The sequence below is a fragment of the Lynx rufus genome, unplaced genomic scaffold, assembly GCF_022079265.1.
Source record: "Lynx rufus isolate CCGP_SWC_20201006 ecotype Redwood Valley unplaced genomic scaffold, mLynRuf1.p SCAF_8, whole genome shotgun sequence".
In the NCBI taxonomy this organism is placed as follows: domain Eukaryota; kingdom Metazoa; phylum Chordata; class Mammalia; order Carnivora; family Felidae; genus Lynx; species Lynx rufus.
In genome coordinates, this window is record NW_025814896.1 from 15,289,964 (window position 1) to 15,314,001 (window position 24,038).

The 24,038-nt window shown below is 45.6% G+C and overlaps 2 protein-coding genes across 2 annotated transcripts; both read left to right on the top strand.

Annotated features, from left to right (window-relative positions):
• Window positions 1-9,427: 9,427 nt before the first annotated feature.
• On the top strand, window positions 9,428-10,602 carry LOC124503365 (WAP four-disulfide core domain protein 10A-like). Its single transcript, XM_047068369.1, has 2 exons — window positions 9,428-9,524; window positions 10,457-10,602. Exons 1-2 carry the CDS (start codon window positions 9,428-9,430, stop codon window positions 10,600-10,602), a joined length of 243 nt encoding a protein of 80 aa, XP_046924325.1.
• Window positions 10,603-17,109: 6,507 nt separating this feature from the next.
• On the top strand, window positions 17,110-18,653 carry WFDC9 (WAP four-disulfide core domain 9). The gene is made up of 3 exons (XM_047069141.1): window positions 17,110-17,200; window positions 18,149-18,296; window positions 18,620-18,653. The coding sequence occupies exons 1-3, from the start codon at window positions 17,110-17,112 to the stop codon at window positions 18,651-18,653; spliced, it is 273 nt and encodes a 90-aa protein (XP_046925097.1).
• The last annotated feature ends 5,385 nt before the right edge of the window (window positions 18,654-24,038 follow it).

Sequence of the window (24,038 nt, forward strand, 5' to 3'; positions counted from 1 at the left end):
TTCTCTCCGATGTTTTAAGTCCAGTGAGCAAAGACACATAAATGTCAGACCTTCTGAGGTTTGGCTGAATTAGGTAAGTTTGCAAGTAAAGAACTGGGGCTTGGGGTGTGATAAAAAAGTGGGGGTCCCCAGGTGGACTGGTTAACAGGACGAGGGAGGCATATTCTCCTTCTCTCCATCACTTCAGTTAGGGGGTGCATAGTTTTTGACAACTGAATGGCGAGAGAGGGGTGCTTGTTAGATCCTATCAGTGTTTGGAATTTTCATGTAGATTTTTCCATAACCGGAATAGCAGCATTCATAGTGGAAACCACACTCTGAGTAATATTCACAATTTCTTTGGCAACCAGAGTAGGTGGGAACTTCCATGCATATTGATAGTTTCAGTGTTGGTTTAACTGAGAAGGAACACGTTAGCAATGACTCCAAGAAGAAGACTTTTTCTCACTATTATCAGCCCCTGTAAGGCCCCAGGACCCATTCCATTGGTTTCTCTTCCTCTTCTACCTGTATAGCGATCTGGTAGCCTTTTCCATTCCTAGAGTCAAAATCCATCTCCCACCCCCTAACAAACCCAGCAATTGTGAACTCACCTCCGTGGAATTTAACATCACAGGACCTGAGTCCTGAAACACAATTCTCAGAACAAAGAGACTCAAGAGATCCTCTTGCCACCTGCTCTCATTTTACAACGTTGGGAGAATGGATTACAGAGAAAAAAGAACTGTCTTGTACTTTTTGTGTCTGGGTGAGATAGCCCTCCAAACCTAGCTGTTCCTCAGAAACTTTTGCTACCAGATATGAAACCACAACTCTCTCCTCAATTGTGCTGATTTCAATTCTTTTACCCAAGGATTCCAAACTTCTCTTAATCCAGCACACATTTTATTTCTCCTCCCCATGCCCAATGTTCCAAAATATCCAATTCCCCAAGCAAAGGGCATATTTCAAGAAATACTTAGTACCCTTTTCCCAATGTGGTACTCACCCTTGGAACTCCCAACTGGAGGACACAAACTCGTGGTTGCTCAATCTTGGCACCCTCCATACATGCTTTATACCCTGTGGAGCTTTCCACCACTAAGGTCCTCCTCAACAAAACACCATGTAGCCACCACAGTCCCCGCAGCACACATAAAAACATCATTACAGGAAACAGTAGAGACCCTCAAACTTGAGAAGTGCACATTCAACTTTCCTCAGCATCCTGGCTTATAAAAGGAACCAATGCTTTCATATATGTCAGTCAGTCCCTATTTCTTCTGCTTTCAACCCCTTCTTCATTTTGAAGCTCAACCAGAATACCTACTGTATTTTGGAGGCTTAGTTGTAGTCTTAGTTTTATCTTTAAGACTTCCTGCCACTGGCGAGATCACCAGGCCGTAGAGTATCAGCAGCTGGAGAAACAACCCCTTCATGATGTGAACTCTGGATGTCTGAGTGTGAGCCTGGCAGGAGACCCAGGATTTCACCAGGTCCTGCTGGGGATAGCGAAGGGCTTTGAGGTGTGGAGTGGAAAACACGTGACTGGTCTCTCACTGCCCCCTCTGGTTCTGCCTCCTCTCCTCCACGCACCACTCCTTGGCTGGGCACGGGTGTCTCCTGAGCTACTTGCCTTCTCCTTATGCTTTCTACTCCTCTCATTGCAGAAATGAATTCTTCATAAGTTTATCATTTCTTATTTTAGAAATTTGAAAAACACAGAAAACTACAAAGAAAAATAATAAGATATGATTAGATATCCATTAGCTAGATAGGTAATAGTGTCATTTGCTTTTCATGAAAGATAGCTTTAGAAATGATGTCCAATAAGAAATATATATATATATTTATTGTAAACGTATTTTGCTGTATTTTAAGAGCCATTAAAGAATATCAAAATGTAAGTAAAGTAAAATTTAAAAATCACCAAAGACTATTTATTTAATATAATTTACAGTCAAATTGGCTTCCATACAACAAAGACTTTTAAAAATTGATCACAAAATTTGAAGTGGAACAACTTTTAGTAAGCCTGAATTTCCCCTACTTTTCCTGTGTTTCTCAAGAATTAACTCTTAAATGATACCAGCCCATTTCATTTTTAAAGCATACTTAACTTACAATTTTTGGAGATACACTAACTTTCTATCCCTCAATTCCATTAAGGTATTTTTAGGGAGTAGCATCAGCAAGATGGCTGAATAAGGGCCCCCTGCTTGAATCGTCCCCCTACAACAATTTGGCATCCACCCACAGACAGAAGTACCTCTGTGGAAGCTGCCGGATCCAACTCCATACACCAATGAACCCAGAAGGAGTCTCCCCCATGTGTGGGTCATAGACCTAGAGATCTCAGTCTCTGAGACCAGAGACTCTGAAGTGGCCTGTGAGCTGACTGTTTTCTCCCTCAGCCACAATCCAGCAGCCACCGGAGAACCCTCATAGACAATCACCGCAGATGACGGAGTTTTGTGGAAGTCCAGGCATGTAACAGAGATGGAACAGAGGGAGTTACAGATAGATGGATGCAGGGAGCTTGAATCAGGCATGGCATGGGGGTTGTTCACCTACGACATTCAGAGAAATTTATTGTGAATGAGAATAAACCTTTACTGTGTTTACTGATATTTTTAAAAATCTCTGCATTTTGCCAGAGTCATGAGTCTACTTACATATGTTAGTACCCATGGTGGGAGGGGGACAACTGTTGATTGTTGTAAAGAGAGAAATTGAACCACAGGAATGAAGTATAAAACAAGGCAGAGTCCTCAGGTTGGTTATCAGTTTATTTGTCAAGGACTCGAGCCTTCTCAGGGTGGGGAGGTCAAGGGGAGAACATGAGTCCCCAGTCAGGGCAAGTGAAACCCCAACAGAGAGCCAGGCAGCACTCTTCTTAGACTATATAGGCATCTTCTCAAGCTTAACAAACCCAAAATCTGGAACCTGAGCTCAAAGTCACAAACAAAACATTTCTATGTATTTTAAGAAAATCCTTTTCTTGAATTCTGTGTCTTTTCACAGGAAGCCATTCTGGCATCACATGACTTCCCTCTTTCTCCATGTCCCTATAGCCCTGCAGACTTTCAGGCCCTCCTTAAGGTCCCTAAGGTTAAGACCCAGGACAACCTCACCATCATAGGCATCAGAAAGACTATTCTCATAGGATGTTGGATTTCAGGGCCTACAATATTCTGAAACTCTAATTTCCATACCCATGTGCAGACTGGAAAGCTGAGCTGGAGGAGAAGAGGTACTGATCTTTCCCCTTGTGGGTTTTCTTCTGTGCTGATACCACCTAAGCAATCAGCCTCTCCCCAGATTCATATCTTTCACAAAATTTGGGGGACTTACCTAAGCTTTCCTGCAGAAGCAAGGAAACAACTAGCCGTTCTGAATGAATAATACACACAAGGGAGACAAAATAATATGATCACATCACACAAGTCATGCCAACAAGCCAACTATAAATATCACGATCGATCCCCCAGAGATGGTTAAGGAAATTGTTAAGGAAAAAAGAGTGAAGCAGAAGATGAAATAGCCTGCTGACAACTGGCAGCTGAGGGGTGGGGGGAAGATAATTACCAGTCAATTTTCCCAGTGCTCTACTGTCTGCCCCCTTTAACCTTTATCTTCTGCTTTGCCGTCCTGAAACCAGAAAGGAAGGAAAACAAAAGAGCCCAAGGAAAGATCAAAATTCTAATGTGATGATCGCATCGTCACAGGTAATGATTGTCCTTGTCCCTGAAAGTCTTTATATTTGCTCAGAAGTTTTCAACCAAGCAGAAGAGAGTCCTGTGCACTGTCCAGTATGGTGGCCCTTCCCATATGTGACTATTTTAAGTCAACTTAAAATTCAGCTTCCAGTCCTTTCAAGCATTCCATAGCCACACGTAGCTAGTGGCTATTACATTGGGCAGCTCAAACATCAAACATTTCTATCATCACATAAAATGCTACTGAAAAACGCTGCTCTAGACGAATCAACCAAAATGCCTCTGCTCAAAAGCAAGTGTAAGTCATACAGATCCTTTAAAAGGTGCAAAATGTTTCCAAGGGGCCTTTGAAAACTTACTCTCCTTTCAGAATAAGTGAAATTTAGAAGCTGGAAAAATGCAAGTTTTAGGCATGTGAATCTTTGGCACGCTGACTTTGAGCAGGTTGGATTTAGGAGACCTGAAGGGAAGAGGAGAGAAGGAGATTGTGGGGAGAAACAAAGGAGGGCAGCTTTAAATGTAAAAGATCAGATGCTGGGGGGACTTCCACCCTTAGGTGCTTACATCTGCGCTCCCACATTCTCCATTCAGAAACTGTGTCCCTGCCAGCCTGCCTCAGCACGGCTTGATGAAGGAAAACTGCCAAGGGAAGGCACTGGGGCTCATTTGCCATGGGGCAGTGTTTACCAGAGGATACAACCTGACTGGTGAAGCTCCAGGGCAAAGGCAAACTATCTTCGAGCACGACAGGTTTCCAGAAATCCTATAAATCACTCACGTTGTCTGCACAAGCACGCCAGCTCAAGGTGGCGGGCTGTCCGATTTTGCGCCTGGCTCAGGCTGTTTCTGTGGTCCTCTGAGGGCATCGGCACACGGCAAGAGAGACACGCAATGCCGACGCTCCGTCCTCCACTTACAGGTGGGGATCTGAGGTAGGAGGTAGCTGGGTGAAGGTGAGCACGCACTGGGGTAGAGCTGGGGTCCTGGAAACTGCCTTTTGCACAAAGAAGGAGGAAGACTGGTGCACAGTAAATCCAAAGCCATGGGTTCCATGCAGCTATTTATTTGTATCTAAAAATAGCACTCTCCACCTAAGTTTTCCAGAACTTTGAGATCTGTTCATTGACGAGGCCTTGCTCTTAGTCCAGTTTTCTGCGTTCCTTACTTGCCCTTAAAGGGTGTTGACGATCCTGGGGATGTCCTATCCCCTTCTCCGCACACCTCAGGTGCCCTCACTGAGCCAGAGAAGAGAAATATAATCACGCCCAGGCTGGGCACTACTCACATAGAGAATTCTGGGCGACTCTTTGGGCATCTTTTGAGACAGAGTGTAGGGTGATGACAAGGCCCCTGGGCATCGCAAAGACCCAGAACTACTGCGCCCCTCAGAATTCAGGGTCCTCGGCTTTCCAGATAATGTTTAAGAGGAGAAAGTGTTAGATTTAGTTAGAGTCAGCGGTACGGGTGTCTTGTTTCACATCTGCCCCTTTTATTTGTGTGACCTCAGACAGGTATGTCACCTCTCTCCCAATTTTCTTATTCGAACACCAGAGACAACAATCCCCATCTCACAGAAATGGTGTCGACACCATCTGGGCCGGGAACTCCTCCAAGAAGCCACAAATAAAATGTCATGCCTCAAGGCCCTTACCCCCACCTACCTCTGAAGGTGTCTGAGGTGAGTGTCTGCAGTAACTGGCTGAAAGCTCTTTTATGTGACCACTTCCACCCGGGGAGCGGGAGGGGAGGTAGTGGCTTGGAATGGGGGGAGAGGAGCAGAAAAACAAAGTTCAAAGGCCTGGAACTTAATGGTGATTGGGTTGTGGCAGATCTGTAAGTTCTACCCAGGAACTACACGGTGGCTGTATCACAGACTCTTTCCTCTGATATTCTCCCATTCCAAAGTATCGGATTTTCTTTGATGTGAGCAGCACCTCCTGTAAGCTGGGAGGAACGCTGTGTACCTGAGTCAGCTCTGGCCACCTAAGCAGACCCAAGTCTAGACTCTTTCTGTGGCGCATCTGATTCTACCCAAAGGTGGGGAGTGAAGGGCAGTTTGTACAACTATTTGCCTTGGACTTGCTTTGTGCTAATAAGGTCCCACCCTCCTCTGTATTGATTCTCTTTTGCTCTTTCAGGCATCACACTGTCTCCCACCAAATGCCCTGGGGGTCGTATGTGGATACAAAGAGACTGTGTAGGAAGGACTTTAGGAAAGACAGATGACCACCCAGCAAATGAGGGAAGGGAAGTGATGGAATCTTGGCAGTTTGTGAGGTGAGGGGTGGGGGATCTGCTCACCAAATATCAGAGAGGAGCAGTATATTGGGCACTCGTACCCATGACTTGGAGCTGATTAGACAAAAGAGAAGAGTCAGGTGGGCAGGGGCCAGGGCTCCCGAGGAGCAGACCTCCTTCTTGCAAACTCTGTCTCCAGGAATATTTCCTACACTGTCTGGAGACACCCATATACAAGTGATGTGCCCCAGGATGTGTCGGGTGCATCGAGCAGTGGGATTCCAGGGACTTGGCTGAGGAGGGTGGACTGTATAGAGACAAAGGGCAGAATTTGGGGACCTGGGTACAAATGTGTGGGAGCAAACTGAAGGGAACTTTGAGGGGGACCGCAAATGGTGCCAAACCTAAAGCTACTGAATTATGGATTCCCAAGTCCTTGCTTTCTATGGTAGGAAAACGATGTTCTGTACAGGGCAATCACAGCCCTGCCCTGGGTCTGGCCCAGATGTTAGGGGCCCTTCGGGGTCTGTTTGAGGAGCACCGTCGCTGAGAGTGCCAAGGAGCTTCCTCCCAGGATTCTTGCCACTCTTGGTTCCGGATCACGCAGATGGGTATGCAAAAAAGCTGTGTAGAATTTAGGAAAACAGCAGGCTCTGGCTGTCACTATCCGTATATTTTATACACACAGGCACACATACGCACAGTGGATATACACACACATATATAAACACACACACATTTTTACACGCATATATAAACACCCCTCATATACATACACACATGCACACACAGACGTACAAACACACATATGTTTACACACACCCATATGGGCACAGATGTATGTATAGGTACACACACGTTATTATGTATGTATACATATTATTATACGATTATATATACACATATACACACGTATATTACACCTGTATATAATACTTGCTCATGTATTTCCGATCCATAGTGTGCCTATGTTTTCTTCTACAGCTGCAAGGTTGTGTTGTTGGTGCCTGCTCTCATAGTCTCCGTTCCCGAGCTCTCCATATATCCTAGAAATCGATTACTCCACATGCATTTGCATTTTCAAATGGATATATAATTGACATATAACATTATGTTAGTTTCAGGTATACAGAATAATGATTCAAAATTGGTGTAGTGAAATGATCATCACAATAAATCTAGCTAACAGTCATCACCACACTATTACACATTTGTTTTCCTTGTGATGAGAGCTTTTAAGATCTAGTCTCTTAGGAACTTTTCAATACTGCTACACAGTATTGTTAACCACAGTCACCATGCTGCACAGTACATCCCCAGGACTTACTCATTTCATAACTGGAAGCTTGTGCCTTTTGAACACATTTTGTTCACACCCTACCTTCCACCTTCGGTGGTTGTCAATTTCCACCTCTGACAACCACCGAATTGTTCTTCGCACGCGTGAGTTTGGGCTGTCTTTGTTTTCTACTCACATATAAGTGAGATCATACAGCCGTTTGCATTTTTAAAGGGATCCAGTCTCCAGAGAAAAAAATGGCTGCTCGTGGAAATGTAAGCATCACTTAGGAATTCTTTTTGGATAGGAATCCTTTTTGGATAGTTGGCCTCAGGGTAAAGGGTGAGGGTTGAGTGTCTTGGGCTAAAACTATCCCACCCAGGAAATGTTGAAAGAGGACACAGTTTGTGGAGATCTTCTCGCAGCCACTAGGATGAACAAGTAGAGAAGAGGAGGCAGGTGAGAAAGGAAAGGCTGAGGGATTCCCCCTAAGGGAGTAGGTCGTGGAGCCTATCGACAGGAAGAAATAAGTTGAAGGACAAGGTAGAGTAATTGACTCTCAACCTCATAGGATGAGAAAAGGTCCCTGGAGCAGACTTCACCTCCTCCCTGCAGAAAACCAGAACAAATTCCCCCACATTGTCTGTTCTTTAAGAGCGTAGACATAGTTCATTTGAAATGGCTGTTTTGGGGTTCCTGTACGTCTACTCCTGGCTATGCCTCCAATCCACGTGGAGTCAGCGGATCTGCTTGCATAAGCGTGAGAGTCCCACTGACTCCTGGACCAAAAGGTTTTTCTTCTAAGAGTCCAATTCCAAGGCTGGGTCTTAATACCCAGTATAAACTAAGAGGTAAGAGACTTCTTTTGGTCCTTGTTTGTGCGGGGCTTGCTATGTGTGGTTGGGAAGGGAGAATGGAGAGAAGACCAATGTTACATTGAGCACTTGCTGTGTGCCAAGTAGTATGAAGGTGCTTATAGATGGCATTTTATTTCATCCTCACAGCGGAGGTGCCAAGAAATAATGAGTAAACGAAGTCTATAAAGGTCATGGTATAGTCCCAGTATTACAAAGCTGGCAAATATTGGAATCAGGATTCCACTCCTCATCTGCTTTAGCACAAGCACAAAACCTAAGGACATTCCTCTGCTACTCAATTTTTTATAGCCAATAGAGGGCTGATTCCCCACAACATCTCCTGATTTATGCTGTGGTGCCTTTCAAAGTTTGAGGAAATTGACAGTCATCCTCTGTTCAGTTCAACATGATGCAAACATGTTTAATTACAAATCTCATTCTCCTTCTGTTTGTGTCTCCAAGTATGTGTGTATCTATACAGGTAAACATGTATATATGTGTGCATTTATTTATTTATACTTGAAATAACTCTTATACCCATAAATTCTACCTCTCTTATATTAGTCTAAAAACTAAAAGGTTTATGGTTGAAAATGCCCAACATAATATTGTCTAGATAATCAGTAATTATAACAAGGCAAATGCTTGACAATAGACAAGTTTTTAAAATTTTTCAATGTTTATTTATTTTTGAGAGAAAGACACAGAGCAGGAACAAGGAAGGGGCAGAGAGAGGGAGACACAGAATCCAAAGCAGGATCCAGGCTTTGAGCTGTCAGTGCAGAGCCTGACCTGGGGCTTGAACCCACAAAACTGTAAGTTCATGACCTACACTGAAGTCGGACACTTAACCAACTGAGCCACCCAGGTACCCTGACAATAGATATTTATCTTAAGTTAGACATGTGTAATTATGGAAAACCACACTGGGGAATACTTTCCTGATTAGATGAGGGTGGGACCAGATGGGTAACAAAAGGTCAGTTGTTCTAAATGTGAGAAAACAATAGATACTTTATGTTAAATATGCAAAAAAATAGAATGGTAATGCAAACAGGCACAGGTTAATTCTCTGCAGTTAGATTATGACAATTCTTAAAAATTATACCTTCTTCCCTCTTTCTGTGAATCATCTTATCATTAGAAAGTAGGAAATATTGTTTGCAAAGGAGAGAGTGAATCATGTAAGAGGAGGAGTCATCTGAAGAGTCTAAGTCCCAGAGAACAGGCCATGGTAAGGGCTGGCAAAGAGGAGGAGGGTAAAGCCTCCTTGTTTGGCCAGTGGAAGCAGGGAGGAGCCCAGGACAAGCACCCAGAGACTCCCAAACTGAGAGCTGTCCACTCCGGCCAGAGTCATGCCAACCCAGGCTCTCCTGCCCATCCTGCTCCTCTCTGTGTTGCTGCCGCTGCTACAGGTCCAGGGAGGGCACCGTACACTGAACAGGATGCAGAGTAGGTGATGGACTAAGGGGGTGGGGAGAGAAAGGGGCCAGGAGAGGCTGTGTCCTGTCTGGGGAGGACCTGGAAATTGGAACCTTAAATCACACCCTACTCTGACCACAGCACTATGAAGATTCTGGGTCTTTCCAAACGATAGCCCTCTGGCCCCTTTACCCAGCACCGGGAACACTGATGGGGTTGGAGGGGGAAACTTTGTCTTTTGATTCTCCATTCGAAGTACACAGACACAAATGGTACACAGAGCAGTGTACCCTCATCAGGGCTGAGAATCACTTGGGGACACCGAACCACTATTCTTGGATTTCTGCCCATATGTGACCTGTAAGCATCCAGAGATATTGATGGGGGTGGGTACAGAATGAAAGGGCCCTGGGAAAGTAAGTTTTGGAGTGTCCAGGGTCAAGTCAAAGTTCTCATCAGAGGGACCAGGATGATGGCAGTGGAAGGGAAATAGTGCAAGTGGTATTTTCTGGGAAGGGGCAGGGGTCCTGGACACAGTGACAGGCACAGGAGAGGGGGGGAAGGTGACAGGTCATCTTCCTCTCTGGACCCTGCAAATTCTGGGAAGTGAGTGGCTCTGCAGGATGTCTCAGACTTTGCTGAGTTTCTTATAGTGTAGATTCTATGGGGGTGACTTCACCAAGACCATGACTAACTTGGGAGACAGGTTCCTGGCTGCAGAGAATACAGAGGGCCCAGGAAGGCCAGGCATTGAGATCTGTTGGCTAGAGTGGAGAGATATAGGATTTAAGATACTACCAATCACCAGGATTGGGTGTAAAGGGCAGAAAGTGAGTGCCTTGAAAAGTCCAAGAGCTTCATAAATGGGACCTGGGTACTGGGGTCTTTGGGGAGGCTTTAAGCTTGAGACACAGGATCTCTAGGGGTCTGGTTCCACTGACTCTGCTCCTGCTCTGTTTCAGAAATAGAGCAGTTCAATGAAGTCAAGGTTTGTGAAAAGCACACCAACATATATATGTGCAGACGTCCATGTGAATATCACCAAGATTGTCAAGCAAATAACATATGCTGTTCAACCTTCTGTGGGAATATCTGCATGACACTCTAGGGAGTGGGTGAGGGGGATGGGCTGTGCACCCTGCTCCCCTAACCCTCTAGGCAGACCAACACCAGGACCGCAGATCCCTGGCACCAGGATGTCAAGAGGAATGCACCCTCCCTCCTGTCTGAACCGCTTGTTCCTGTCAAATAAACCAGCACAAATGTTCACAGACCTGCCTGTTTTACTCCCTGTGCCTGTAAGCATTGAGGACCCAGTGCAGACCTTTTCTCTGAGTCTGGGGCTCTGATCTCTCTCCCCTTGTCATGCTTCTCTATTTTCTCTCCCATCGGCCCCTGCTCCCCTGCAGGCCCCTGAGGCCCAGCCTCATTGTTGATCTGCTCACTGAAACAGTCCCGCCAGGGAGAAACTGCTCATTTATGGTATCTCCCAGTGCTAACCAGAACACTCCTCAGCCTGGAGTCAGAAGGGCCAAGTTAAAAATGAGGTAGATGGGGCTACACTCTGAGGCACAGAGTAGGAGACCCCAAGGGGGCCGCCTCTTAAATTTAATCTACCTCCATTCTGTTCTCCCCATTCTGTTCCCTTAGGGGGAGCCCCTCGGCCTTTCCTTTCTCACCTGCCTCCTCTTCTCTACTTGTTCATCCTAGTGGCTGCGGGAAGATCTCCACAAACTGTGTCCTCTTTCAACATTTCCTGGGTGGGATAGTTTTAGCCCAAGACACTCAACCCTCACCCTTTACCCTGAGGCCAACTATCCAAAAAGGATTCCTATCCAAAAAGAATTCCTAAGTGATGCTTACATTTCCACGAGCAGCCATTTTTTTCTCTGGAGATTGGATCCCTTTAAAAATGCAAACGCTGTATGATCTCACTTATATGTGAGTAGAAAACAAAGACAGCCCAAACTCATGCGTGCGAAGAACAATTCGGTGGTTGTCAGAGGTGGAAATTGACAACCACCGAAGGTGGAAGGTAGGGTGTGAACAAAATGTGTTCAAAAGGCACAAGCTTCCAGTTATGAAATGAGTAAGTCCTGGGGATGTACTGTGCAGCATGGTGACTGTGGTTAACAATACTGTGTAGACAGTGTAGACAATACTCCTAAGAGACTAGATCTTAAAAGCTCTCATCACAAGGAAAACAAATGTGTAATAGTGTGGTGATGACTGTTAGCTAGATTTATTGTGATGATCATTTCACTACACCAATTTTGAATCATTATTCTGTATACCTGAAACTAACATAATGTTATATGTCAATTATATATCCATTTGAAAATGCAAATGCATGTGGAGTAATCGATTTCTAGGATATATGGAGAGCTCGGGAACGGAGACTATGAGAGCAGGCACCAACAACACAACCTTGCAGCTGTAGAAGAAAACATAGGCACACTATGGATCGGAAATACATGAGCAAGTATTATATACAGGTGTAATATACGTGTGTATATGTGTATATATAATCGTATAATAATATGTATACATACATAATAACGTGTGTGTACCTATACATACATCTGTGCCCATATGGGTGTGTGTAAACATATGTGTGTTTGTACGTCTGTGTGTGCATGTGTGTATGTATATGAGGGGTGTTTATATATGCGTGTAAAAATGTGTGTGTGTTTATATATGTGTGTGTATATCCACTGTGCGTATGTGTGCCTGTGTGTATAAAATATACGGATAGTGACAGCCAGAGCCTGCTGTTTTCCTAAATTCTACACAGCTTTTTTGCATACCCATCTGCGTGATCCGGAACCAAGAGTGGCAAGAATCCTGGGAGGAAGCTCCTTGGCACTCTCAGCGACGGTGCTCCTCAAACAGACCCCGAAGGGCCCCTAACATCTGGGCCAGACCCAGGGCAGGGCTGTGATTGCCCTGTACAGAACATCGTTTTCCTACCATAGAAAGCAAGGACTTGGGAATCCATAATTCAGTAGCTTTAGGTTTGGCACCATTTGCAGTCCCCCTCAAAGTTCCCTTCAGTTTGCTCCCACACATTTGTACCCAGGTCCCCAAATTCTGCCCTTTGTCTCTATACAGTCCACCCTCCTCAGCCAAGTCCCTGGAATCCCACTGCTCGATGCACCCGACACATCCTGGGGCACATCACTTGTATATGGGTGTCTCCAGACAGTGTAGGAAATATTCCTGGAGACAGAGTTTGCAAGAAGGAGGTCTGCTCCTCGGGAGCCCTGGCCCCTGCCCACCTGACTCTTCTCTTTTGTCTAATCAGCTCCAAGTCATGGGTACGAGTGCCCAATATACTGCTCCTCTCTGATATTTGGTGAGCAGATCCCCCACCCCTCACCTCACAAACTGCCAAGATTCCGTCACTTCCCTTCCCTCATTTGCTGGGTGGTCATCTGTCTTTCCTAAAGTCCTTCCTACACAGTCTCTTTGTATCCACATACGACCCCCAGGGCATTTGGTGGGAGACAGTGTGATGCCTGAAAGAGCAAAAGAGAATCAATACAGAGGAGGGTGGGACCTTATTAGCACAAAGCAAGTCCAAGGCAAATAGTTGTACAAACTGCCCTTCACTCCCCACCTTTGGGTAGAATCAGATGCGCCACAGAAAGAGTCTAGACTTGGGTCTGCTTAGGTGGCCAGAGCTGACTCAGGTACACAGCGTTCCTCCCAGCTTACAGGAGGTGCTGCTCACATCAAAGAAAATCCGATACTTTGGAATGGGAGAATATCAGAGGAAAGAGTCTGTGATACAGCCACCGTGTAGTTCCTGGGTAGAACTTACAGATCTGCCACAACCCAATCACCATTAAGTTCCAGGCCTTTGAACTTTGTTTTTCTGCTCCTCTCCCCCCATTCCAAGCCACTACCTCCCCTCCCGCTCCCCGGGTGGAAGTGGTCACATAAAAGAGCTTTCAGCCAGTTACTGCAGACACTCACCTCAGACACCTTCAGAGGTAGGTGGGGGTAAGGATCTTGAGGCATGACATTTTATTTGTGGCTTCTTGGAGGAGTTCCCGGCCCAGATGGTGTCGACACCATTTCTGTGAGATGGGGATTGTTGTCTCTGGTGTTCGAATAAGAAAATTGGGAGAGAGGTGACATACCTGTCTGAGGTCACACAAATAAAAGGGGCAGATGTGAAACAAGACACCCGTACCGCTGACTCTAACTAAATCTAACACTTTCTCCTCTTAAACATTATCTGGAAAGCCGAGGACCCTGAATTCTGAGGGGCGCAGTAGTTCTGGGTCTTTGCGATGCCCAGGGGCCTTGTCATCACCCTACACTCTGTCTCAAAAGATGCCCAAAGAGTCGCCCAGAATTCTCTATGTGAGTAGTGCCCAGCCTGGGCGTGATTATATTTCTCTTCTCTGGCTCAGTGAGGGCACCTGAGGTGTGCGGAGAAGGGGATAGGACATCCCCAGGATCGTCAACACCCTTTAAGGGCAAGTAAGGAACGCAGAAAACTGGACTAAGAGCAAGGCCTCGTCAATGAACAGATCTCAAAGTTCTGGAAAACTTAGGTGGAGAGTGCTATTTTTAGATACAAATAAATAGCTGCATGGAACCCATGGCTTTGGATTTACTGTGCACCAGTCTTCCTCCTTCTTTGTGCAAAAGGCAGTTTCCAGGACCCCAGCTCTACCCCAGTGCGTGCTCACCTTCACCCAGCTACCTCCTACCTCAGATCCCCACCTGTAAGTGGAGGACGGAGCGTCGGCATTGCGTGTCTCTCTTGCCGTGTGCCGATGCCCTCAGAGGACCACAGAAACAGCCTGAGCCAGGCGCAAAATCGGACAGCCCGCCACCTTGAGCTGGCGTGCTTGTGCAGACAACGTGAGTGATTTATAGGATTTCTGGAAACCTGTCGTGCTCGAAGATAGTTTGCCTTTGCCCTGGAGCTTCACCAGTCAGGTTGTATCCTCTGGTAAACACTGCCCCATGGCAAATGAGCCCCAGTGCCTTCCCTTGGCAGTTTTCCTTCATCAAGCCGTGCTGAGGCAGGCTGGCAGGGACACAGTTTCTGAATGGAGAATGTGGGAGCGCAGATGTAAGCACCTAAGGGTGGAAGTCCCCCCAGCATCTGATCTTTTACATTTAAAGCTGCCCTCCTTTGTTTCTCCCCACAATCTCCTTCTCTCCTCTTCCCTTCAGGTCTCCTAAATCCAACCTGCTCAAAGTCAGCGTGCCAAAGATTCACATGCCTAAAACTTGCATTTTTCCAGCTTCTAAATTTCACTTATTCTGAAAGGAGAGTAAGTTTTCAAAGGCCCCTTGGAAACATTTTGCACCTTTTAAAGGATCTGTATGACTTACACTTGCTTTTGAGCAGAGGCATTTTGGTTGATTCGTCTAGAGCAGCGTTTTTCAGTAGCATTTTATGTGATGATAGAAATGTTTGATGTTTGAGCTGCCCAGTGTAATAGCCACTAGCTACGTGTGGCTATGGAATGCTTGAAAGGACTGGAAGCTGAATTTTAAGTTGACTTAAAATAGTCACATATGGGAAGGGCCACCATACTGGACAGTGCACAGGACTCTCTTCTGCTTGGTTGAAAACTTCTGAGCAAATATAAAGACTTTCAGGGACAAGGACAATCATTACCTGTGACGATGCGATCATCACATTAGAATTTTGATCTTTCCTTGGGCTCTTTTGTTTTCCTTCCTTTCTGGTTTCAGGACGGCAAAGCAGAAGATAAAGGTTAAAGGGGGCAGACAGTAGAGCACTGGGAAAATTGACTGGTAATTATCTTCCCCCCACCCCTCAGCTGCCAGTTGTCAGCAGGCTATTTCATCTTCTGCTTCACTCTTTTTTCCTTAACAATTTCCTTAACCATCTCTGGGGGATCGATCGTGATATTTATAGTTGGCTTGTTGGCATGACTTGTGTGATGTGATCATATTATTTTGTCTCCCTCGTGTGTATTCTTTATTCAGAATGGCTAGTTGTTTCTTTTCTCCTCCTGGAAAATGTAGGCAGGAGCCCCACCTTTTGTGTGACTGCTCAGTCACAAAACATCTCAACCTAATAGTTAAATGTGCAGATCCATGTAACGAACCACAACTCCACCAATTGTTGAGAACTGTGAACTCGCTCCTCCCTCAGAAGCTCTAGCTTGGGCTCTTTGTGATTCTGTTCTGTCACCCCCATCTAGCTAAAAAACTTTTCTGCTTCTTAGAGAGTAGAGGCAGGGAGAAGCAACAGGAGGAAGTAGGACAGCTCTCACACAGTAGATGCTATCCTAAGCTGGCTTTGTGCTGCTGGCGCCTTTTCGTGGGAGATTCCAAGGGTTCGCTGCAGACACAAAACACTATCTGGCCATTTACAATTTAGATGTGCCCCAACTGCAGCCCTCTTCTCTGCTACTAAAGGCCATTCTGGCCAGATCCCTCACCCTTTAGAGCCTTCAATCATGACTCAGATCTATGGTATCCCTACAAACTTCTGGGACACACAGTAAGCTCTATGAGTAGTATCCACAAAGCCTTTTCTCTCAACTTGGAATTAGAAGACAGCTTCCCTGCTTCCCGAGCAGAGCTTCGTACCAATAAAATCGTTGAAGGCCTCTCTACAACTCCTTTAACTTTGGGTCATCTGATTAGATCAAAGTTTAAGAGGTCCCTGACCCGTTCTTGGCTGTCAACTTTCTCAGGTCCTACTGAGTAACCCATCTCTCATAACTCATTTTGAGTTCACTCTGGCACTCTGTCATAGCGTCTAGACTAACACTTCCATTATATTATCCTATTACATATGTTCTGAAGTAAAAAAAAAAAAAATATTCAGGACACTTGGTGGGTTCTATTATCCAGGTTCATAAAAATATTGAGGGCAACAAAAAGGATACACATACACTGGTTATCTCTGGGTGGTGCAATTACGAATGCCTATCTATTTCCTTCTTATATTTTTTGTTGTTTGACTAGTTATACAAACTGAAGATTTATCGATTTTTAATCAGAAAACGCAATGCATTTTTATTTTTTATTAAATATAATTTATTGTTGAATTGGTTTCCATACAACGCCCAGTGCTCATCCCAACAGGTGCCCTCCTCAATGCCCATCACCCACTTTGCCCTTTCCCCCACCCCCCAACAACCCTCTTATAGTTTGCCTCCCTCCCTCTCTGTAACTTTTTTTCCCCCTTCCCCTTCCTTCCCCATGGTCTTCTGTTAAGTTTCTCAGGATCCACATATGAGTGAAAACATATAGTATCTGTCTTTCTCTGCCTGACTTATTTCACTTAGCATAATGCCCTCTAGTTCCATCCATGTTGCTACAAATGGCCAGACTTCATTCTTTCTCGCAATGCACTTTTAAACGAAAAAATTTTGCAAAGGAAGTGGCTGTAATGTGAGATGGGGAAGTAGCCTTGCGAAGCCAATGGCTAGTTTGATATGTTGTTGGGTGACAGAGGGTGTAAAGGGACAGTAGGAGAAAGAATAACCCAATATTCATAAGCATGTTCTCTCTCTTTCTGATCCTACTCTCTTTAATTCCTGTTGTACCTCTGGCAGCATTGGGAGAAGACCAGAACTTAACCCAAACACGCATAGAGACTACTACCATGAAGCCCTGGGTTCTCCTACTCAACGTGATCATCTATGGGGTTGTGATGCCTCTGCCTGTGCTGGGAGGCCTCAGGAACAAGACATTTTGTAGGTGGTATGGCAAGGGAGGAGGGGTCTCTGCCCAGGCCCGGGATGTCTGGTGTAGCTGATTCAGGGACCACCTTTCCCGGATCCCAACCCTCCTTAGAGCTGAGACACCCAAGAAGATTTTGGTTGGATGTTGCCAATCAAGTGCCCCTCCATGCTCCCCCTCTCATCTCTGAAAGCAACCATCATGGGTATATGGAAAGGGAACATAGTTCAGTCCATAAGTCCATTCCATAAGCTTGTGGGAAATGATATTTGACAAAGGTAGACTACCTTAGGTAGGGGAAGCACCAACACAGAGCTTCCCTCTGAGCCCTTCTTTTCGGAATCTCTGTGCCTTTGATGAATACCAAAAGGGCAATATTATTTCCTTGGAATATGAAAACTGGAAAAAACTAATAAGGGATCCTTAGAGTCTAAGTTTGGGGTCAGAGGATAAAATGGGGATAGTAAAAGGAGGGTACTGGGAATCTGGGGAGAGGCTGAGTGCTTAGGTGGTACCAGCAAGGAAGCAAATAGACAAGAGGAAATATAGGTGCCTATTCTCCTCCAGCTCAGTCTTCCATTCTGCAAACTGGGTGTGGAAATTGGAGCTACAGTATATTGCAGGCCCTGAAATCCAACGTCCCATGAGAATAGATAGACTTGGTGAAGTGGTGCCATTAGATGATGAGGCTGTCCTGGGTCCTATCTTTAGGGAGCTTGGGGAGGACCCGAATGCCTGCAGTGCTGTAGGGATGTGGGGAGAGAGGGAAGGCATGGCATGCAAGAATGGTCTCCTGTGAACAGACACAACTAGAACTCAAGAAAAGGATTTTCTTAAAATGCAGAGAAATGTTTTGTTTGTGACTTCAAGCTCAGGTTCCAGAGCTTGGGGATAGTTAAGCTTGAGAAGGGTTTCTTCTCTAAGTTGTGGGTGGGTGGATCTGCCAACATCTATCGTCTCAGTTTCAGTTGGAAGAACAGTGGTCGAGCAGTGCTGGATACAGCCTCTGTTAGAGTACTGTGAGAAGAGGTGCACTAGATTACAGGAGTGTTTATCTCCCAATCATACATGCTGCTGGACCTTCTGTGGAAACATCTGCTTGGACAATGAGTGAGTTGTTTGGAGTGGCAAGGTCGGGCCTAGATATGCTTCCTCACTACTGGTCACCCTCATTCAGAAGGTGGGACCTGGAACAGAAGTCACCCAAATCCCGGACAAAGAAACAGGCAGCATAAGTCCATGCCCTACTATCTCTGTACCTAGGCTGACATTCAGGGCAAAATAAATCAAGACACAAACATGGGGGGCTCTACTTTTCTCCCTTCTCATTCAGTTCCCCCAAAAGGTCACCCATCAGTTATTCATCCCTCCTTTGTCCAAGGCCCCGATTATGGACTCCTTAGTCTGGCCTCTGTGTGGGCCCCTTGTCTCAGGCAGGCCCACAAGGCCCAGTCTCCACCTGTGTGATGAATTGGCAAACTTCTTGGGAGAAATTGCTTAAAAGTGGGTAACCCCTGAATTACAGAACAAATTCCTTTTCCCATTAACCGGGGCCAGGGGTGTTGTTAAGTTTGGGAATGGGTGTTCCCTGACTTTTAACCACCTGACTTTTCTCTTCCAGAGAACCCTTTAAATCCATGCTAAACCTCTAGGCTCTAGCTGCCCCACCACTGATGTGGGCTAGAGGATGCCTATGTAGTCTAAGAAGAGTGCTGCCTGGCTACCTGTTGAGTTATTCCCTTGCCCTGGCTGAGGACCATTCTATTCTCCCCTTGATCTCTCTGTCCTGAGAAGTTTCAAGTCTCAGCCAAATAAACTGACAACCAACCCGAGGGCTCTGCAGTGTGTTATACTCCATTCCTGTGGTTCCATTTGTCTCTTCACAGTGATCGAACTGTTCTTCCCGCCCCACTACGGGTTATAGACAACCCAGTTAGTCTGCCTTCCCAGTTATTCAGTAGACTCACGGCTGTAGCAACAATGCAGAGATTTAGAAAAATGTCAGTGCGGGGCGCCTGGGTGGCGCAGTCGGTTAAAGCGTCCGACTTCAGCCAGGTCACGATCTCGCGGTCCGTGAGTTCGAGCCCCGCGTCAGGCTCTGGGCTGATGGCTCGGAGCCTGGAGCCTGGTTCCGATTCTGTGTCTCCCTCTCTCTCTGCCCCTCCCCCGTTCATGCTCTGTCTCTCTCTGTCCCAAAAATAAATAAACGTTGAAAAAAAAAATTTAAAAAAAAAAAGAAAAAAAAAAAAGAAAAATGTCAGTAAACACAATTAAAGCTTATTCTCATTCACAATAGATTTCACTGCGGGTGGTTGGCGAACACCCCCATGCCATGCATGATTCAGGCACCATACATCTTTCTACCTATAACGCCATCATCTCCCAGAGCCTCCTCTGCATCCAGCCAACAGATGGGAGAAGGTTGCGTGGAAGCTCCTGCAGAAGGTTTTTAAGAGCCAGGCCTAGAAGTGGAGCTCTGCTCCATCCACGTGCTATTTGCCATAATGTGGTCATGTGGTCCCTTATTTGCAAAGGAGACTGGGAAATATAGTCTCGCTGTATGCCCAAGGAGAACAGAAAGCAGGAGTTGGTGAACACAGGGTGGCCTCTGACCTGTCTACTTAGGCAAAGCCAAACTCCTCAAGCAAGACCCAAGACCTTGGCCTCCACATCACTGCAAAATGGAACAAGCGCCCCCTGGAAAGCTGGTGGCTCCTCTCATTAGAGAAGGTGGTCCTGCCCTCAAGGCGGGCACTCAGCTTCCAGAATCGTCCCTCCTTCTGCCTCCTTATATCCTCTTATTCCTGCCTGTTGTGTCTGCATGGTAGTTTTACGTGGGTAATATGAGTCATATCCTGACATGTCTGGTAATGCCAGGCAGGCTTCCGGCCCATAGTGTTCCCTTAGATTAAATTCAAATATAATATATGTCATATTATATTCTGCCATTAGTATCTTGAAGACCATTTTAATGTTTATTTATTTATTTCAGGGTCAGAGAGAGAGAGACAATTCCAAGCAGGCTCCCCATTGCCAGCACAGAGCCCAAGGCAGGGCTCGATCTCACGAACCACAAACTCATGACCTGAGCCAAATCAAGAGTCGGATGCTTAAACGACTGAGCCATCCAAGCTCCCCTTGAAGATCGTTTAGAGATATAACTTCCCTTGGATGAGGGGATTATAAAGTCCCTAGGATGTATTCATATCTGTGCCTCTTCCTGATCCAGAGGACAGTATATATTCATTTAGAGGGGCTGAGTCAGCAGATCACACTGATCAGCGGTGGAGCCCAGGGAAAGGTTCCACGATGTGATACAGCAAAGACTGAGGCCAGCAAGGATTAGGCCTAACAGAACACTGGTTAGTGCCTTAGAGCTCAGAGTAAGGAAAAGGCACAAGGACTCAGCGGCTCAGGCAAACATCCTTCAGGAGTGGGGCTTCGTCTTGACGTTCAGGGATAAGGGTGACCTGGAGCTCGATTGAGTGAAAGTGGTTATTTCTTCATGACAAAAGAAGTCAAGAAAAACAAGAGGTTAGGGACACCCAACAGAAGGATGAGGGAAGGAAGAAGGTATTGTCCTCTTGGGTATCCAGGATAGTATAGGAAGAAAAAGTGCCTTTTCCTCTCCCCTTCTGGGTTCTTGTCTGAGACCCCCCCCCCACAACCCCCCCTGCCACTGCAATCAAAGATTAGCAGGAGAAAAACAAACAAGTTTCCCAACATGTATACCTCCAGTATACCTGGGAGAGACCAGGAAAACTTAGGAACTCCCCCAAGTGGCCCAAGCCATCTCCTCCAATGACATCTTCAGCTGAAGACAAAAGATGTGGAAAGGAAAGGGAAGGCCCGTTATGGGAAGTCACGAGGAAAGGCACAGTGGACAAAGGCATGGTCGTTATGCAGATTTCTGCTGCAGGCTCCCTTGATAAAGACTTTCTAGGGGCTGAAAGTCATCCTTCTCTTCCACATCCAGAGAGGAGGACAGGCTTACAAATGGAGACTTCCCTCATGCGTGTAAATGTCTCTTATGAAGGGGAGAAAATTTTGCCAACTGAAAGATCTGCCTCTATGGCGTATTCATTATTTTAAACTGGTTATTTTTAAGAAACAGCAGACACAGGTGAAGCTCTGAAAACTGAATAGAAGATACCTTTTTGCAAGAGATTGCTTAATGCAATCCTGAGTCGTGGAGAGGTGGAAGGGAGAGAAGATGTGTTGCCCCAGGCGAGCAGTTGCTTACATTTGGAGCTTTGGCTTTCATCTCCTATTTTCCTCCCTTTGACTACTGGAAGGAATTTCATTCAGTTCATCCGGGGCATTCCAAAAAGGAAATCCTTTTAAGGGGGACAGTTAGCTCCTTGACAATCAGAATACCAGAACTGTATACTTTTTGTCACCTTTTCCTCTTTCTACTTGGGACAGAATGGGAGCACATCGGGCGGTACAAGGGTAGAGCCAAAGAATGCACCCGCAGCTGAAGCCACTCATCCTAAGCATCCTGGAAGTAGCTGCTTTTCCTCCGTGGAAACTCCGAAAGTCTTCAGCCTCTGCACCAGCATATGCTGTGCTCCAGGGCCATACACAGCAGCACTGGGGACTTCTCTTCACCAGCACGGTGGCACTTCAGTTCCTCCAAGATCAGAGCACCCAGTTCCTAGATCCGACCCCTCTCTCTTTCTTAACGACCTCATTTTGGTAACATACAACTCACCAGGCTTCCTGAGAGAGCACGTGAGAAATAAAAAAAATAGAGACTTCTTAAGCCACCATTCTCCATTAATATGCACTTCAGCTGGTGTTTCAGTTCGGATTCGTTTCGAATGCATGATGACAGCAACAACAAAGAAAATAGCGGCTTAAAGTAGGACGGGTCAATATTTGTTCATGTGGAAGACTGAGGATTAGGTGTCCCGAACCAGTGTAGGGACACCACAAACCATAGAAGATCCAGGCCGCTTCACCTCTTTGATCCATTGTCCTTGACATGAAGTTTCCACTTCTAAGATCACCTCATGACCCACAAGGACTAAGCAAGATATGAAACACCCCCCTCCCCCAAGAATAAAATTCAGACAGTTACTTCAAATGTCAAATCCAAGTAAGAACATTCGAACCATAGCCAAACTAGAGGAAAATGGAATGCTGTGTTGCTCAAAACCGGATGAGGAAAGACTTTGTGGCCTTAATAATAAAATGGTGCTGTGGTGCAGCATTTTGAAAAATATTAACCGAGTCGCAATTTTTCTTCCTCTGCAGTTCCTTGTTTTTCCATCAAGCCCTTTGACCATGAAACCAGAACATGCAGGTGAGGTTTGTTTCCCCAGGGAAAAGAGGTCACAAAATTAACCAGCAAGTACAGAGTCACGCTCATGAATCTGAGGGCTGGAGTATTTTGAAAGCCATTACTGGTCATTGAGAGAGAAAAGTTGTTTCTCCGTGTTTGTCTTGTGTTTGAGATGACAAAGCTTCTGCTTTGGCTCTCACGAGGGTGGAGTTCATTCCACAACCTCAGAATTAGGAATGAAGGTAAATATGTAAGAAGGGCTCTCGTCCACTGTGAATGTATAAACACTTGGAGGGCAAGGTGAACGCTGGAGGAGTGGGTTAGGATAGAAACAGAAACATCCAGATAGGCTGGATATCCCAACACAAAATTGGGCCTGCCAGCTAAACAGGGTATTTGAATATGAATATCTGTTTCCTGTTGCTGCTGTAATAAGTCATGAATTTAGGGGCTTAAACCACACAATTTATTACCTTACAGCTCTGTAGGTCACAAGTGCCACACGGGTCTCTTCCAATTACAATCAAGATGTCAGCAGGGCAGTGCTACTTTTTGCGTTTCCTTTCTAGACGGAAGGACCCAAGACTGTGTCCATTCAGATTGTCGGCAGAATTCAGGTCCTTGATGTTATGAGCCTGAGGTCTCCATTCCCTTGCCAGCTGTCAGCTGAGGGCTGTTTTCAGCTTCTAGAGACCACTCACATTCCTTGGCGTGGGCCGCATTCTTCCATCTGCAGAGCCAGCAAAGGCCAACTGGGTCCTCATGCTTCACGTCTTGCCTTATTCTGTGGGTCTCTAACCCACTGCAGTCAGGAAACATCCGTGCTTTCATCCACTCATGGTCACACTGGACCCACCAGCCTCCCCATCTCAAGGTCACTACCCTTCATCTCATTTGCAAAGCCCCTTCACCACTCCAGGTCAGCTAGTTCTGGTTCTTGGAACTAAGACATAGGCATATTTAGAGGGACCTTTATCCTTTTTCTCTCTGCTTACACTTAAAACCTCACTAGAATGACATAAAAGAAAAAACTCACCCTAATATGCAAGGTTGAAGAGAATAGGAGAGGAAATGGGAAATAAGCATTTTCAAGAAATTGAAAGCTGGAAAGCAATGGCTTAACTAGTAAGTATCTTAATTCATTAGAAAAGATAAACCCAAACTGCCTGGAGGATTTGTATGGATTCCTGAGAATTTGGGCGGGGCTGGATGAGGAATGTAAATAGAGCTGATTTAGCCAAAGAACCGGAAAGAGCACTGAAGCCATTTTGCCAGCATTCAAAAATATCATGCCATGCTCCGGTGACTCACCTAGCTTTCTAGAGCCTACAAAGCTTTAGTAATTATTTTCTTGTGCACAGAAGAATCATGTGGCCTTTTATGTGCTCATCATTCTCAAATGCTGAACACTTAGCAACTTTTCTTCTAATATGGTGGGCTTTTCCAGTCCCCCTTGGCTCATGCCAACCTCATTCATAAGGTTTAATTTGTGTAGAAGATGTCTTCACTTAGTAATGTGCGGAAGATGAATCGATAGTGCACAATATGTGTAAATAATGTGAGCG

Bases quoted from the DNA above. Each gene is read 5' to 3' on its own strand.
- LOC124503365 (XM_047068369.1), top strand. From the start codon at position 9,428: ATGCCAACCCAGGCTCTCCTGCCCATCCTGCTCCTCTCTGTGTTGCTG. The intron at 9,525-10,456 runs GTAGGTGATGGA...GCTCTGTTTCAG, and splicing joins TACACTGAACAGGATGCAGA to AAATAGAGCAGTTCAATGAA.
- WFDC9 (XM_047069141.1), top strand. From the start codon at position 17,110: ATGAAGCCCTGGGTTCTCCTACTCAACGTGATCATCTATGGGGTTGTG. The intron at 17,201-18,148 runs GTAGGTGGTATG...CTATCGTCTCAG, and splicing joins CCTCAGGAACAAGACATTTT to TTTCAGTTGGAAGAACAGTG. The intron at 18,297-18,619 runs GTGAGTTGTTTG...CCCTTGTCTCAG, and splicing joins AACATCTGCTTGGACAATGA to GCAGGCCCACAAGGCCCAGT.